The sequence below is a fragment of the Melanerpes formicivorus genome, unplaced genomic scaffold, assembly GCF_026170545.1.
Source record: "Melanerpes formicivorus ecotype bairdi unplaced genomic scaffold, bMelFor1.0.p_v2 SCAF_56, whole genome shotgun sequence".
Taxonomy (NCBI): Eukaryota; Metazoa; Chordata; class Aves; order Piciformes; family Picidae; genus Melanerpes; species Melanerpes formicivorus.
Genome location: NW_027142408.1, coordinates 1,687,119 through 1,703,669, shown reverse-complemented (window position 1 = coordinate 1,703,669; position 16,551 = coordinate 1,687,119). Strand labels below are relative to the sequence as shown.

The following is a 16,551-nucleotide window of genomic DNA, read 5'->3' as shown; positions in this document are numbered from 1 at the left end:
GTTAGCCTTACAGAAGTTTGGGAGCTGGGCAAGGATGTTTGGATGAGTTCCTCTTCCCAGCAGCCAGGGAAACCTGGTGGGGGCTGATGTAAAAGTGTGAGGTGGTGGCGTGCCCGTTCCACACGGGTGACCATGCAGATGGCTTTGCTGCTGTGCTGGGGAGCTCCGTCCTGCAGCGAGGCACAGAACATCTCCCTGGTTTAAATCAAAGCCTGCTGATCCAGCCCCAGCTGTGTCTCTCTGTGTGTTTAGGTACGCTGACCTCGATCACCAACCTGGCAACAAGTCTCGCCCGGAATATGGACAGGCTGTCCCTGGATGAGGAGCACTACAACCGGCAAGAGGAGTGGAGGCGGCAGCTGCCAGAGAGCCTGGGAGAAGGACTGAGGCAGGGCCTGTCTCGCCTAGGCATTAGCCTGCTAGGTAATGTGCTGCTAACGAAGGCTGAGTGATGACACTGTTTGCTGACCTGCTCTCCAGCCCCGCTGCAGCTGAGTGACAACTGCCAGCTCTGTGTGCTTTGGTGTTTTCTGGTGGCATCGCCTCACAGCAGGTGTCTGGGATGCTGTTTCTCTCTGTCAGGGTTTAGTGACTGTTGTAAGGGGGTTTTTGCTAGCAGGATGATTGCAGACACAGGATGAGCTTGCACTCTCTTTGTGAAATAGCATTTTCATTGGTCCATGATGCAGATCTGAGAAGAAAAGGATCATGCTGTATCAGGCAGGGTGACTTGTAACTAAGTCAGCACAAAGACCTCATGGTGCTGCTGTTTGCTTTCCAGTGAGTTACAGGAATGCCTTCAGAACCTGCCTGGTCTGCTGCACAGTAGATATCAGGGATTCTTGGGTTGATATGAAAGCTGTTTGAACCTAGTGCAGATGTTAAGTAAGCTTTGATGGGGAATTCTGCTCTTAGGGAGACCCAGCTCATCCTGATTCAGTGTCAGTGCATTCAGCAGGCAGCCAAGAGGCTTGGTTAGAAGTCAGGACCGCTCTGGCTCTTTCAAAATAGTACCTAAACGTTTGCAAACTAACCCACACTGGAAAAACCTCTTCAAGGAGTTATGCAGTAGGAGGCTGGATTCCCTAGGTTACTTCTGCTTGTCACACAGCAAAGGAATGCAGAACTGTACTGCTTGGCAGAGTTCCCCAGGACATATTAAAGAGTATGAATCCCTTGGAGATCAAAGTGACCAAAAGCAGCCCAGTGCAAAAGGTTAGAGGAGCTGAAGCCTGAAAGGATTTGTCCTCTTTCCTAATCTTCGGTAGTGTACACAACTCCTAAATTTGCAACCACAACCCTGAAAGCCCCAAAGAGGAAGTGGTAAAAATGTTACAAGTTTGGGTTAAGTTACTGGAAATTATTTGAAGCAATAGCAGTAGATGATGTGAAGCACTGTCATTTGATAATGCCTGCAACCAGCAAGTGTCCTGGGAGAGCTGTGCCTGGAGAAGAAACTTCATACGCTGGTAGCTACTATCCCAACAGTGAACTGTTAGTGGTGTTGCAAGTCAGAGGGAGTTTGGAGAAGGGTTTTATTTTTCCTTCTTGTTTTATTGGGCTAAGGGCAGGCAGGCTGAGGAGCTGGATGAAAGGTTATACTTTTAGAAGCACTGTGTCAGCCTGGGGCCTGTGTGCTGGTGAAATGGTTTGGTGATCTTTGCTCAGTTATTAGTAAGACAGCAAGGTGATGTGGTGGCTGTGCCCTCTTCTCACCAGAGCCCTTCAGAGCTAAAAGCATCATCTGTACAGCCTGAATCAAAGAGCAGCACGTTGTAGCTGTGGCTGTCCCCAGGCAAAGTTTCTGCTGTTGACAGGAGGCAGGAGCTGGTGACACGCGTGCAGAACTCCGCCGTGCCTCCGCCGCCCTGCGTGCAAGCACGCCTGAGGTAAACACAAAGCCAAAGCCAAGGGTTCCAGTTTCAGTGTCCCTGATTGCCTGAGCAATCAGACTTCATTTTAGGAACTCAGAGCTTTAAAATGGTGTCCTCTGCAAGCTAGGAGCTTGTTCTTAGGCCTGCTGCCATTTAGAGATTCCTCCCTGCCCGATACCCTCAGCTGTTAGCGGCGGAGGTAAGGAAGCACCCAGATAAATAGCTCTGTTTCTTTGGTGGCTGGAGTTGAGCAGTGTGGGACCTCTCACTTAGGGAAGAACCAGAAATGTTCCACTGTGGCTCTCAGGGGTTTTTCATTTATCTAAAGCTGATTCTTCAAAGCTTGCTTCCTCTGGATAGCAGCAGTGTTGGCGTGAGTGGTGCCAGACCTGAGCTACGCTGAGCCCTGTGTTGCAGTTTGCACCCGTCCACCTGAAGGCTGTTTCTGTCCTGACCATTGAGTAGAGGGTATTGTGGCTTCCAAAGCAAAACCAGTTGCTGTTGAAGGGGAGGGATCACCCTGCTGCTTGCCTTCAGCAGCATGTTCAGTGAACATGCTTCCTCTGCAAACACTTCCAGGTTTTGCCTGCATAAGGAAGAGGAGCTGCTGTGTTGAGTTCCTTCCCAAGGATGAGTAGAGACGAGCACAGACCCTTGGAAGCCATAAGCTTTATGACTTTTTAATTGTAAGACTGAGAAGTGTGAAAAAGGTTTCCAGGATGGTCACTGCACTGTCACACCCGTGCCAGCCATCTGACCATGGCAAGCAGCTGCTAGAGCAACCAATGCAGAGCCGGTGCCTGGGCACAGGCCCGCAGCAGCCCTCCGCTCAGTGACACTTTCTGGTGTCCACGCAGAAGGAAGAGCTGCACTGCTGATTTTTCTGAGGAGCTGGCTCACGGTGGCCCTGGTTCAGCAGAGCACTTAAGCATGTGCTTAAGAGCTTTGCTGAATCGGGGCCAAACTCCTGTACTCTTGTCTCCTTCTCAGTGCAAGTTGTTCCCTGTGGTACATTCTTAAGTGCTTTGTCCTGTCTCGTTGTAAATGACTCAAGCACTGTCAGGGTGTTGTTTGATTTGATTGTTATCTTTGGCCAGCTGTCGTCTTCTTTGCTAGTTCAGGGGAGACTTCTGGGTCATGTTAGTAACATTTGTGTGTGAAAGAAGCAGAAGCTTACCCTAGGTGTGCTTTGCTGTCATAAGGTTGGACCCAAGAGCCATGAAGTTGTATTTAAACATTTAGATGATCGGCACTTCCTACCTAGGAGCTGGCTTTTGCATTTTGCACGATGGAATAAAGCCTAAAATGATGATGTGCAGCCATGTAAAAGAGGCTGTTGAAGCTGTGGGTGTTCAATACTGGTCTAAGGAAGAACACTGTGTTGAGGTGGCTCCTTGCTGCAAAGCCATTTTCCACAGGCACAACAGTGCTCAGCATCTGTTACTCCTTCCAGCCTTTGGGGAAAGCAAATTGATAGTAACAGCACCTGGAAGTGAGCAGCAGTGCCTGGGAGTGAGTGGCAGTGCCTGGCAGTGAGTAGCAGTGCCTGGGAGTGAGTGGCAGTGCCTGGCAGTGAGTAGCAGTGCCTGGAAGTGAGTAACAGCACCTGGAAGTGAGCAACAGTGCCTGGCAGTGCCTGGAAGTGAGTAGCAGTGCCTGGAAGTGAGCAGCAGTGAGTGGCAGTGCCTGGAAGTGAGCAGCAGTGAGTGGCAGTGCCTGGCAGTGAGCGGCAGTGCCTGGCAGTGAGCGGCAGTGCCTGGCAGTGAGTAGCAGTGCCTGGCAGTGAGTAGCAGTGCCTGGCAGTGAGTGGCAGTGCCTGGCAGTGTAACTGTGCTGCTGGAGGAGATAAAGCCTGCAGTGCAGAGGCTCAGGTGTTCATGACTGAGGCTCTCGCTGCATCAGGGCTACTCCACATTTGCCCATCTACAAGCAAGATACTAAGAGTCAGTACTCATCCTGGGGGTGGAACACTGGAACAGGTTGCCCAGGGAGGTGCTTGAGGCCCCTTCCCTGAAGATACTCAAGCTGAGGCTCAACGAGGCCCTGGGCAACCTGGTCTAGTTGGGGATGTCCCTGCTGACTGTGGGGAAGTTGGATTGGATGAGCTTTGGAGGTCCCTTCCAGCCTGGACCATTCTATGCTTCTGTTCTGCACACCCACTCTGCACATGTACCAGCACACACCAGCAGATGCCCTCTTCTGTCATCTGTATTTCTGTTGTGTTTGTGGAATGGAGCTGTGCTTCAGCCACGGTTTTGGTGTGGAGCCTTTGCAGCAATCCTGGAGGATGACAGAGGGTACAAAATAGAAAGACAAAAGAAAGGAGACTGGTTTCAGCTGGGCTATCTTCCAGCCTCGTGGCAGAGCGTGGGCAGCCTCTCCTGGTGGGGGATTTTCTCCCAGTTGTTCCTTGGTCTGAGCTCTGCTGGGCTGTGCTGTGCTCAGCCAGCCGGTGGCTGCCGGTAATCAAATGCTGCTTGAAGTAATCCGGTGATAGACTCCGAACTCTCTGCGTTTTGTAGCTATCAAAGCATCTTTTTTATGGTTACTCAGCAGCATGCATTAGCCAGGGTGCACCCCAGCTGATGTTTAGCAGATGGTTTGGTGTTGCTGGAACCTCTTTGGTCCAGTAATGGAGGAATATGGTTTTGTTTTGTTGCTTTGGTGTTTAATTTTATGGAGGGTTTTTCCTATCCATGCATAATCTGTGTGCACACATGTGGACATGCACATAAAACCCAGTGCCTAGGGTAAGGCAGGAAGGAGAGATGGAGAATGGTTTCATCTGAAAATAAACATTCCTCCAGAGCAGGCTCAGGGACAGTGGAAGACCACAGCTTGTGAGAATGATCTGCTTCTCTCACACCTTGCCAAAGTCTGGGGGGAGAAGCTTTCTGTGGTAAGCCCCATCCAGCGTGATGCCTCTACCAGTGACTTTATGTTAGAGAGAAGGAAGCCACAGGGACACAGGGGGACATCTGTTTGGCAGTACCTAGTGTCAGGAGATGCAGTGAACCTCATGTGTGTGCCACCATTACCTTGCTGCTGTTGGGTTTGGAGAGTTGCTCAGCCTTTGACCTGCTGTTCTCTTGCCTTTGTCCACAAGTGATGCACACAGCAAAGGAACTGCACAGACCTGACTTGCCCACACAAGGGGGGCAGGAGCAGCTACTCTTTACTGAAGGGAGTAGGGCTACAGTTTGTTATGTGACTTGTGAGCACATGAATGAGTGGTGCCAGTGGGCTGCAGTCTGAGCTAAGACATTACAAAGGGTGAGCAGAGAGCTAAGAGGAGATCCTTGGTTAAACCTTTGACAGGTAGGAAGGACTTGCAGAAGGATTGGAGGTACTAAAGGGCAGTGGCTTTACAGCCAACTGCAGAGCATGCATAAAATGGCAGAGTAACACCAAGTGTGCAAGTACTAAACAAGTGGCTAATTAAGCTGTGTATTATTTGGGGTACTATATAAATGATCTCATATAACACAGTCACAGCAGTTCCCATTCTTCTTCCTTGTCCTCTGGGCCTAATTCCAGCTGAGAAGTGCCTGGAGCATACCACAGGTCCTTTGGAGTAGGCTCTTATTTATTATTACCTTATAACACTGCTTGAGTGTATTGCAGTAAATAATTTACTAGTGCTAGGACTTAGGTGGATTACATTTAATAAGGCAATAACTCCTGTTCTGAAACTGCAGTTGCTGTGGATGACCTCCATAGATAGGGTGAAGGAGGTCACAGGGTAACACAATACTGCAGCTTAGCAGAGCAGCAAGTAGTGGTTTATGCCTTCAAATGCATCATGAGTAGAAAAGAGAAGGCTGGCTGAACAGTCCCACTTGTGGAATGCAGTGCTGGGCTATCCTAGGCCAGCAGCAGCTGGGAAGTACTAATGGAAGGGAGCTCAGCTGAAAATGTTTTATTTCCATGGCATAGCATTAAGAAATCCTGATGGCCTTTGTGGCACAAAGGCTGAGAGTCCAGCTGCACACTCAGCCTTGGTATCACTCTCAAGCAGACCTGCATTTCCTGCTGGTCACCAGCAAGGGATGCACACAGAGAAGCTGGAAGCAATCTCTCTGAGACAGAGGGAGGGATTCATGGGGGGTGTGAGTTTCTTGAGTTGCTGATAGACAGGGATCTGGGGAAATGTGTGCTGCTGCTTCTCCCTGTCTTTGGAAAGAAAACCAGTGTGTAAGTAGGATGTTAGCTCTTGTTCAAAGTCAGCACTTCTCCACTTGTCCAGTAATGGTAACTCAAACCACCTGAACACTGGTTCCCAGCTAGCTGACCAGCGCACGCCGCGCTGGGGAACACGTGGGGCTGTGATTGTCCAGAGCTGTGGAGTTGTGCCTGGGCTTGCTTCCACACACAAACCAGAATCTTCAGAACTCTCTGGCTTGCAGTAAAAATGCCTGGCTATCCAGGTGACACTCAGTCCTGCTCCTTAAGTAATCGTTTTATCTTGATCTTTGCAGCTGAAGGTGTGAACTGAGAGCCGGCTGAGGGGCCTGCAGCCGGAGCAAAGCACCTCCCATCAGGCAGGCCACTCTCTAGCTGATGTCACCCTGCCCAGGCCTGGCACTCAGCAGCTTCCAAAGAGCTGATCTATCAAAATTACAATAACTGGGGACGTGTCTGTGCTTAAGTGGCCAGAGTGGAGTCAAGATCAAAGCAGTGTCCCACCTCACATACCTGTTTACATTTAGGAAGATTTAAGCCAAAGCTCTCTGTTGATACTAAAAGCTGGCCAGGTCACCGTGTCACTTGTAAAAGTTTGACCTCTGCACATTAAAGTAAAATATGATCCTTTGCACCAAAAAGTAACACAAAGTCTCAGAGTCTAATTCTGCTAATCTCAGTCATAGATCAAAAGTTGCATTAGCTTATGACCACGTCTGGCAGTGCAGGAGGACATAAAAATGATCTATTGGACACAGGCAGTTTTTATTCTCATGAAGTCAGTCCCAGGCTTACATGAAAATCTCATTCCCATGGCAGCCTGAGCATTCTCAAACTGGTGGCCTGTAGTCCAGCATGTTCAGAGCTGCTGCACAGAATGAGCTAAATCACACTGGGTGGGGGGAAGCACACAGAGAAAGCCTTTGAGAGGAAAGCACACTGATGGCTTAAGGCATCTGGATGCTGAAAGGAGTAAAATACAGTTTAGCAAAGAGGAGGCAGTTGGGGTCACACTGAAACTGAAGCTAAGGTTCTGCTTAGCTAACTGCTCGCCTGCTGAAGAGCTGTGCAAGAGGAGTGGGGTGCTGGGGTGCAGTCCGTAGTCCAAGCAGCATTCAGCTCCAGCAGGAAGATTTGGGTCTATTCTGGGATATTAACCTCCACTAATTCCTGGGACTCTTTGTTTTCCCAGGTGCAATTGCTGGGATTGTGGACCAGCCGATGCAGAACTTCCAGCGAGTATCGGAGGCCCAAGCTTCAGCCGGGCAGAAAGCCAGAGGAGTCATCTCTGGAGTGGGCAAAGGACTCATGGGGGTCTTCACAAAGCCCATTGGAGGGGCAGCTGAGCTGGTGTCCCAGACAGGTTATGGTGAGTTTCTCTGTTCCTAACAACCCCCTTTAAACCCTAATGTGCTCTTCAGATACAGCCTGCTGTGCCTTTCCTGTTGGGCTCAGGAGCTGTGTGCCCCCGAGGAAGGTCTAGAAACGCTGCTGCTCTGTAGTCAGCAGCATTGTGCCGGTTCTCCTGAAGGCCATCATGTTGTGCTTCTCTGTTACCCATCAGTCCTGTACAGAAACAGAATGCAGAGAGCATGAAATCATTGTTGGAATCCAGGAAAATTAGTTACAGGAACGTGTGCTCACAGCAGAGGTTTTGACATGGAAGTGTTAGAGCAACGCTGGATCCATGATTCTTCAAGAGCTTTGCTGTGGCAGGGACAGAGCTGTGCTGTCTCTGCACAGAGGCAGATTTGTGTTCCTGGGAGAAAAGTGAGGAATGCAGGGCGGGCATCCCCTTTGCACGGCAGCACTGTGAGCATGCAGCCCCTTTGTGGGTACCCAGGCAGCCAGCCAGAGCTGGGGGTTCCAGCCAGACTGAGCACTTAGTGCCAGTGAGCTCTCTCAGGTAGATGTGAAGGCTTCTGACTGACCAAAAACTGTGACAGATAAAATCTCCAAAGACAGGAGCTTGCTTCCAGTATCAATCAAGCAAAGCTGCTGGTCTGGATGTTTGAAAGTGGGGCAGGGTGTGGGGAAGTCAGAGAATACAAGGACAGTGTGTCAATAGTTTTGTTCCACTGATCACACCAGACAAGGCTTGCAGATTGCAGCCTTTACTCACCAGCAATACTTCTGCTTGTGAGCTGTGGATTAGAATGGAAGAGTTCTTCTAGGGCTGCAGCTTAGGATATTGTTCCCATGCTCCCCACCCCATTCAGAACTCATTCCTTGAAGCAGTCTATTTAAAGACACAAATGAAGCACTTCATTATCACAGTTCTTTCAAATCAGCTCTGTCTGGTTTGTGTGAGTGTAAATAGGAAATGTTCTGAACCTCAGAGCGTTTGGAGGCCCCACCTCCAATCCTGCCTCCAGTTCTGGTGTCCCCAGCATAAGAAGCACACAGAGCTGCTGGAGTGAGTCCAGAGGAGGCCACAAAGATGATCCAAGGGCTGGAGCACCTCTGCTATGAGGACAGGCTGAGGGAGCTGGGGGTGTTCAGCCTGGAGAAGACTGCAGGGGGACCTTAGAGCTGCCTTTCAGTACCTGAAGGGATCCTACAGGAAGGCTGCAGAGGGAATTTTCCTGAGGGTGTCTAGAGGCAGGACAAGTGAGAATGGTTTGAATCTGAGGGAGAGCAGGGTTAGACTGGAGCTGAGGAAGAAGTTCTTCAGTACAAGGGTGGTGAGACTCTGGAATAGGCTGCCCAGGGAGGACATGGATGCCTCCTCCCTGGGGGTGTTGAAGGCCAGGTTGGATGAGGCCTTGAGCAGCTGATTCTAGTTGAGAGGTGTCCCTGCCCATGGTGGGGAGGTTGGAGGAGATGATCTCTGAGGTCACTTCCAACCTGGACCATTCTATGAATGATGCATCCTTAGGTGTAAAGCCTGGCCTGGTAAGGTCAGAGAATGCCTGCTGGCTGCGTGCTGGCTGTGCTGCCCATGGCATTGCTCCCTCTGGATTGAATTCCGGCACAGTCTTTATCACAAAGCTGGTAAGAGCACAGGGACAGTGCTGACTGCAGAGGGTAAACAAGACATCACAGTTTCCATGAGCACTGGCAAAAGCACTTAGCCAGGAGGAAAAAAAAAAAGCCATAAAAAGTGTATCAATAATAGCTGACAGTGCGTGAGAGGAAAGCACACAAGAGTTCAAGCAACTCTTACCCACAACTGGATTGGAAGTGGGACCGAGCCTCCTGGGGGGGACCCAGGGGTGGGGGACCACACAGAAAGTAAACACATGTTCTCTCTTGCTCCATCTGTAAATAACATTTTCACTTACATAATGCTGAGAACCTTGGTAAGCCAACTGGGATGCTGCTTTTAAGTGTTACCATCAACATGTGTGCTGCAAATTGAAGGGTTTTTCCCAGCCTGGATGCTTTGTTTGAATTGTTTTCCATTGTGTCAAGAGGAATCCGAGTCCTTGACACCCTTACACAGAGATGCCTTCTGCTGCACTGGAAGCCTTCAGTAGACAAAGGCCAATTTTCTTCATGTGCTTAAAGAGTAACTGTGCAGGAAGCCCTCAGACAGTGCCTACTGCACAACCAACTTCCTGTCTGCTAAAAGGTTCCAACACTCCTTCATTTGTGACATTGTTTGCAACCCGCTCAGGCTTTCTGGTGACTGTCCTTACAAGTTTACAAGCACACAGACTGGACCAGCTTCAGCTGGGGAGAGCCTCTTAGAAACCTGCTGCTTGCAGTGTCTGCTCTGAGCTGGCACAAAGAAGAGTTCCCAATACAGCAGCTGCCATGGGAGATGTCCCGAAGGGCTGTGGTGTGTGTTCAGCAGCCGGGTGGAGCCACTGAAGGTTTAAATGCAGCCTCCAGCCAGGCTTGCCTGCTGGTCTGCAGCGCTGGCAACAGGCAGGTGGAAGCATTTGCATGTTAAGCAAGAAAGTTAGCAGTGGCCTTGCTTTTTCTGCACAAACCCTAAGGGGTGTGTCCCATCCTCCCCTGAAGTGGCAGCCCTCAGGAGCACTCTGCTGGGCAGACTGCAAGGCTGAGTGGGGGGTTTGTTTCTCACTAATGGGAGATCAGCAGGGTTAAGTGCACAGCTCTTGCTCTGTGAGATTTAATGAATTATCTGGCCTGCAGCTTCCAAAGATGTGACATCATCCTGGATCTGCACTGCTTTATGAACTGCTCTAAGCAGGTGACATCACTGCAGCGTGTAACTGGTGTGCAGCAAACAAGCACTGAAGGACTGCAACTCTCCCCCACAGGTATTCTGCACGGAGCTGGACTGTCTCAGCTTCCCAAGCAGCGCGCCCAGCCCAGCGATCAGCTCGTGGAGCAGGCTCCAAACAGCCACGTCAAATATGTCTGGTAATGTTACTGAGACACTTGCTCATTTGGACATCCACAGTGCTTGTTAATGGCTGCTGGCCTGCGGTCAGGCCAAGAGGCTGCTCCCTGGAAGAGGCTGAGTTATGGCAGTTTGTTTAGGAACATTAAACACAAAGGTAGTGCATGGAAACCCAGTCTGCAAACGAAGGGCTGCTGATCTGCTTCCAGCCCTGCAAATATGGAGCTGATCTTTATTTAATGGCATTCAGTGAGTTCTTATTTATCATTGCCCGGAGCCCAAGGGAATCCTGCACCTCTCCAGCAACAGCTGCTAGTGAAGATAGCTTTATTTGCTGCACTGAGCCACTTCTCAGGGCGATTGTTCTGTTAGGAAGGGAAATAGGCTGACCCAGCACAGTCCTCAGGCCAATTTGGCAAGGGATGATTAAGGAGCTCTGCTGAGGAACAGTTTCACATTCATTCTCTCATTTCAGTAATGGAGACCTGGAATGTACTCCCTACTTTATAGTTGTAGGTGATAGCTACAGGCTTAAGTAAAAACATGAGAGCAAAAGAAATGCTGGAGGACCCAATGCATAACACTGCTTTCTTTTTGGTTCTTTTGTTCTCCTGGCAATGCAGGAAAATGCTGCAGTCTCTGGGCAGGCCAGAGGTCCACATGGCCTTAGATGTCATGATTGTGAGTGGATCAGGCCAGCAGCATGAAGGCTGCTTGCTGCTCACCTCAGAGGTGCTCTTTGTGGTCAGCATCAGTGAAGACACCCAGCAGCAGGCATTCCCTGTGACCGAGATCGAGTGCCTGGAAGATGAGCAGCAAGAAGACCTGCTGAAGGTGCAGCTAAAGCAGCAGAGAGTGCCTTCTGATGTGGAGGTAAAGACTTGAGTAGATAAAGTTAGCCTGCTGCTGGTGCTCCTGGCAACAGGCAAGCTCACCTTCGGCTTGCAAGGCCAGAGGTCTAGGTGCCACAGTAGGAGAGCTGCCCTTCACACAGCTGTGTCACCCTGTGGACGAGAAGGGCATCTCCTCCCTCCTGTCTTCTTGAGCAGCACATTTCCTATCAGTGACAGCAGCTGGCTGAGGGAGAAAGCAGAGGCAGTCTGGGTGCTTGGTGAGCACCACCTCTTTTCTCAGGAGGTTCTCACCACGTGCCCAAGGTGTTTGCTGCCTGGCAAGGCAGCCTGTGCCTGCAGAGTCGCAGTGAGACCAGTTCCTGTTGTTCTGGGAATGCTCTTTCAGCAGTTCAGTGGTGCTGGTGCCTGCTGCTTTCAGCACATTGCTTATCTTGTCACTTGCAATGCTGAGGTCCTCCTCTGCTGCTTGCTGTATTTGCTTCCTTAGCTCGTCCTTCTTCTGCAGATGCTCATTTCCAAGGGGATCCACTTCTTTCTGGGATTGGATGCACCAAGGGCTTGCTAATCAGAGCACAAATCTTTCATCCTCCTATGCTTTGACAGGGAGGTTGGACCCAATGATCTCTGGGGGTCCCTTCCAACCTCTAATATACTGTGGTACTGTGACACTGACAGATCTCAGAGCCATCTGAGTGCTGAGGGGTTGGATTCATTCTCTCCTTTTAACAGCAGAGCAACATTACTTTCTTACAAGGTTTATGATATGAAATTCCCAAAGGACTCAGGAGAGGTCATTTCAAACAGGCCTGTCCCAGCTGGTTTTGCAGAGTGCAGGTCACTGCACAGGCTTCTGCTTCAAACAACGAAACCCCATCAAGTTTGAGGTGTGCCAAAGAGCTTCAGCACCTTCAGCAGGGCCCTAACTTCTCCAAAGTCACCACAGAGCTTTGCTGTTGGCTCCAACAAGGACTTCTGTGTCATGACAGCACTTGGATTGCTTTTGTGAAAGCTTATTTTAGTGGTGAATTCTCTATTTCTATTTATTGTCTTTCCACTAACCTCAGCCTCACAGAATGCTGCTGACTGAAGTTTCCTTCTCTCACCACAAAACTACATGAGGCTTTACTTAAATGTTGATGCAAGTGGGCAAAGCTCAGCTTTTTTCCTCCCCAAGTGCTCAGTGTTTCCTGGAGGCACACAGCAAACTGAATCCAGACTACCCTGTTCAGGCCAGAGCTACTGTCCTGGAGGGAAGAGGAAGATTGTTTGTTCTCCCTCAGGCATCTGATGCATTCGACCCATCTTAGCCCCAACTTCAGCACCAGCCCAGGTCTTTTTTTAGCAGGCTATAGTGTGATGGTTCTTGTCTTTGGATCTGCTTATCCAAGGGGTGAGGAACAGGCTGCTGCTCTCAGGGATGCTGCTTGCCCAAAGGTTGCAGCAAGAGGGTAATGAGGCAGAGAGGCTGCCTGTCTGGGGTAAGGGAAGGCAAGGGACAGGAGCCCTAATTCTAATCCCCCCACAGCTGCTGCAGCTGGGGATGTTAAGGACATCTGGGCAAATGGTTCCACAGCACAGCCCTCCATGGCATGTGCAGGGCCCAGCATTCCCACATACCCTGTGAGTACTCACAGTGAGCTGCTGGGCAGGCCAAAGACAGCTGCACCAAAGGCAGGTTTTTCCAGAGGCTCTGGATAGAAACACAAGAGTCCCACTGCAGAGGAGCTGGAAGTCTGGAGCCACCCAGCCTCAGCACACAACCTCTTGTGCTGATGCAGGCTCTTGAGCATGCAGTGCAAATGTGTGGTGATGAAAGCAGTAAGGGCAGGTGCAGCTAAGGCAGAGGGCAGCACAGCAAAAACAGACTTGGCAAAGGCAGCCTCTGGTGCTGCTGTCATCCATGACTGCCACACTCTGCCCACTGCACCACTGCTGCTCTTCCTAAGCACAGGCTCCAGCCCTGAGCTTCTGAGCTTGCCCCTCAGCCTGCTCCCTGTGGCATTTTTGTGGTGATGATTTGAGCCAGGAGTGTTCCTACTTGCTAAGCAGCAAACACAGCTCCAAGCTCCACAGCCCCAGCTCCATCAGCCTGTCTTCACAGGGAGATGTTCCACTGCCTTCAGCAGCTTTGTGGCTCTGGGCTGGACTCTAAATTCAGTCTCTTGTGAAGATCTACTCTTGACCAAGGTGTCCATCCCTGCAATTCTCATTTTCTGTGGCTTCTTAGAAGCATACCAAAACAGCACATGTGAGGACTAAGCCCCCAAGCACTGGGCTGCAGAGCACTGTTGATTAAAACATATTAGGCAACTGTAAGCAAGATCCCTTTTAGCTACAGACAGCACTGTGAAGTTACTGTCCTTACTGCTGAGCTCAGTTACTCAGTAACTCCTCCTTCTTCTCTGATCCCAGGCAGATGGAGCTAGAGAGAGGCTGTCAGAGCAACAGTACAACCGTTTGGTGGAGTACATCACAAAGGCATCTTCCCACCTGGCTGCCGGCACCGCCACCCTGCCGGCACCACAGCCCGCCGAGCACCTGCCAGCTGTCACCAAAACCTATCAGTATGTGGTTGAGCCAAACTTCTCCCACATATTCATCAGTAAATTCACCATGGTGAAAAACAAAGCCTTAAGGAAAGGATTCCATTGATGGTTGTGGTGAGTACAGCAGCGTCATAGCGTCTCTGCAGTACCTACAGTACATTGTCATTTTGGAGGAGGCAGGAGATGAAACCAAGTAAAGCCAAAGAGCTTTCCTGATCCTGACAACGTTCCTGCTCCCTAGCCAAAACACTAGTCCTGGAGGAAGAGTCTTGCAGCAAATGAACCAAGTCAAAGGGAACAGGCCTGGACTAGAACTCTGTCAGAATCCCTTTGAATAAGCCCAGATCTGAGCCTAAGGGCGGGCTGCGTGCACACCCTCCTGCCGCGCCCCCACCCTCCTGCCACACCCCCACCCTCCTGCCGCACACCCCTGCTGTGTACCAGCCCCTGCTGTGCCAGATCTAGAGCCTGCCAGGCTCTGTTAGAAACCAGGTCTGTGACTTGCTCAAGGCTGAGCCTTCCCTCCAGCACTCCTCTCACCACAAAACCTTTTTCCTCAGCATCGGAGGGGCTGGTTTAAGTTACAGTGGCAGCTGGGGTTTAGCACCACTTTAACCTTAAAACAGCTTCCTCCATTGGACTGAAGTTTTGCAGGGTTGGTCCTTACTGTAAACTAGTGCCTTTGTGTGCTGTGCAGAACAAAACTGGAACTACAGTGGGCATTGATTTTTAACGCTGTCTGTATGCAGAAACCTCCTTCTCCCCACCAGCACACTTTCAGGCCTTTCACCATCCGTATGACTTCGTGCATTCTCAGTTGTTAGCTGGAAGCCAGTAACACACAGCTCAAACATTGAAGAAACACAGCTTAGTCTCCTTAAAATCCATCCAAAATCTCTTTAAGGTCAGTGTAACCTGGATGTGTGGGTGCTCAGTACAGCCTTAGTGGGCCTCACCTCCTCCTGATCTGCCACCTCCACATCGTAGGTGCTCGTTGAAGGCCTCATTCATTTCACACTCATCATCCCTGAACCGCCCAGCCCAGGGCTACTCAGAAACTGTGACCTTTCAGCTACCTTTGTGCTAAGCAAAGAGATTATTTTTTTTGCCAAGCTGACCTGAAGTATGGACCCAGAGGCACCAAGTGCAGGGACAGTTATTGATGCCACCACGGTGCACTTGTCAATAGGAGATGAAGCACATCAAGACAAACGAGCTTTGGGTGTCTCATGTTTCAGCTGGTTTAGTCTCCAGGAAATCCCTGTCTCTGGGCGCAGCTAAGGCTCCTTCAGACACCCAACCTGGCTCTGCCACTTTTATCCCAACAACCAAAAGCTTACTTGGTTTTCAGCTCTGCCTATTACCTTTCTCCCCTTGTCTGTGGACATGAATTTTGTCTGTGGATTCCTGAACAGGGCTGGATTTAGAGAGAAGAACTGAAATAGGAGCTGATCATCATTTGGAGCAGCTCTGCTTTGTAGTTACTGACTTCTATGCACACCTGACCAAATGCAGTCAGCAGGAATGCAGTAACTGCAATGTTTTCCTCATCACTCCTGTTTGTTGTGAAAGGTGTTCCTAAAAGCTGTGTCTCTTGTGTGCTGGAAATGCAGCAGCCTGGGCTCTGCATGGTCCTTTTCTGACTGGGAACTAAGCCCCTCCAGGCTCAGCATTTCATGGTGATGGAATCCCTCAGCTGGTGTTCCAGTGGCACTCCTTTAGAAGGTCTCTGTACATACCCACACACATGCTTCACTCCTGGGTAATTTATGGAAATAAATGTTTAATACTTCTAATTTTGCATATTGGTGAGCAAATTGTAATATAATGAGATTGTTTAAAGATAATAAAGCTATTCCTGTAACAGCTGGTCTGCTGAGCTACTTGGGCATTCCACTGCAAGGTAACCAACAGGTCCCCATGTGGAACAGTGACAAGACAGCCAAGCCTCATGCAGAGCCTGCTAGGCTGCAGCTGGTCACTGGACTTCCTTCACCTACCAGAGAATGCAACAGAGCATGACAATACCTGCCAATTAAAAACAACTGACTGTTAGCTTGCCAAAAAAGGTGTGCTGAGCAGCTGTGTGAAGCAAACCAGCATTGCAGTCACCATTTGTCCCTCAGACTGATCTGTCCATTATTTATTAGACTGATCTGCCCATTATGTCCCTCAGACTGATCAGCCCAAAGCACCAAGAGGATGATGCCACTGCACCTGTAAAGCAGGAGTGAAGGCAGCAGCTCAGTTTCTAAGTTTGCAGACTGCAGCCACTGTTTAAGATCCATTTGTGGTTTTCCTGAGTTACCTTGTCCTGGAACAAACACTTGCTTAGGTTACTCTGGTGCATTAAGCCAGCATCTTTGCTGCATTAGGCAGGTTCCTTCTCCCTCTTCTGACCACACGTATGGAAACATGTGCAGAGGCAGCATATAAATCACCCTGTGCTACATAGGAGCTGTGAGAACTATGAAAACAAAGTTGTGCAGAGAGCAGCTGCCTGTACTTAGCTGCTTCAGCACTCCAGTGCACACTCTTAAAACATGCCTGCTCTCATCAGGCCCTTTAGCCCTGGAGAGCTCACAACTTCGAGTCTTTTTAGTTTGCTTCCAGAACAATCCATCATTCCTCAGACACTCAAAAACAAAGCCAGCCAGCCAAAGGCATGGTCAGACTTCTGCACAGCAAGACCTCTCCCAAAGCAGTTTAGGTCAAACGAGTCCTTTTTAGCTATCATTTCACACACAAATGTAGCAAACCCCTTTGCAGCCAGCTGGGAT

At 49.9% G+C, this 16,551-nt stretch overlaps 1 protein-coding gene across 7 annotated transcripts in view; it reads left to right on the top strand.

Moving 5' to 3' along the window:
• VPS13B (vacuolar protein sorting 13 homolog B) overlaps window positions 1-15,653 on the top strand; it is a 327,581-nt gene extending 311,928 nt beyond the window's left edge. For 6 of the 7 annotated variants that reach the window (XM_068161158.1, XM_068161154.1, XM_068161155.1 and 3 more), the window contains 5 exons: window positions 253-423; window positions 7,249-7,425; window positions 10,289-10,391; window positions 10,995-11,244; window positions 13,638-15,653. In XM_068161158.1, the coding sequence (XP_068017259.1) occupies window positions 253-423; window positions 7,249-7,425; window positions 10,289-10,391; window positions 10,995-11,244; window positions 13,638-13,877 (941 nt within the window). In that variant the 3' untranslated portion in view covers window positions 13,878-15,653. The remainder of the gene's footprint in view (window positions 1-252; window positions 424-7,248; window positions 7,426-10,288; window positions 10,392-10,994; window positions 11,245-13,637) is intronic. The other variant, XM_068161156.1, reaches the window with a different exon arrangement.
• Window positions 15,654-16,551: the final 898 nt, after the last annotated feature.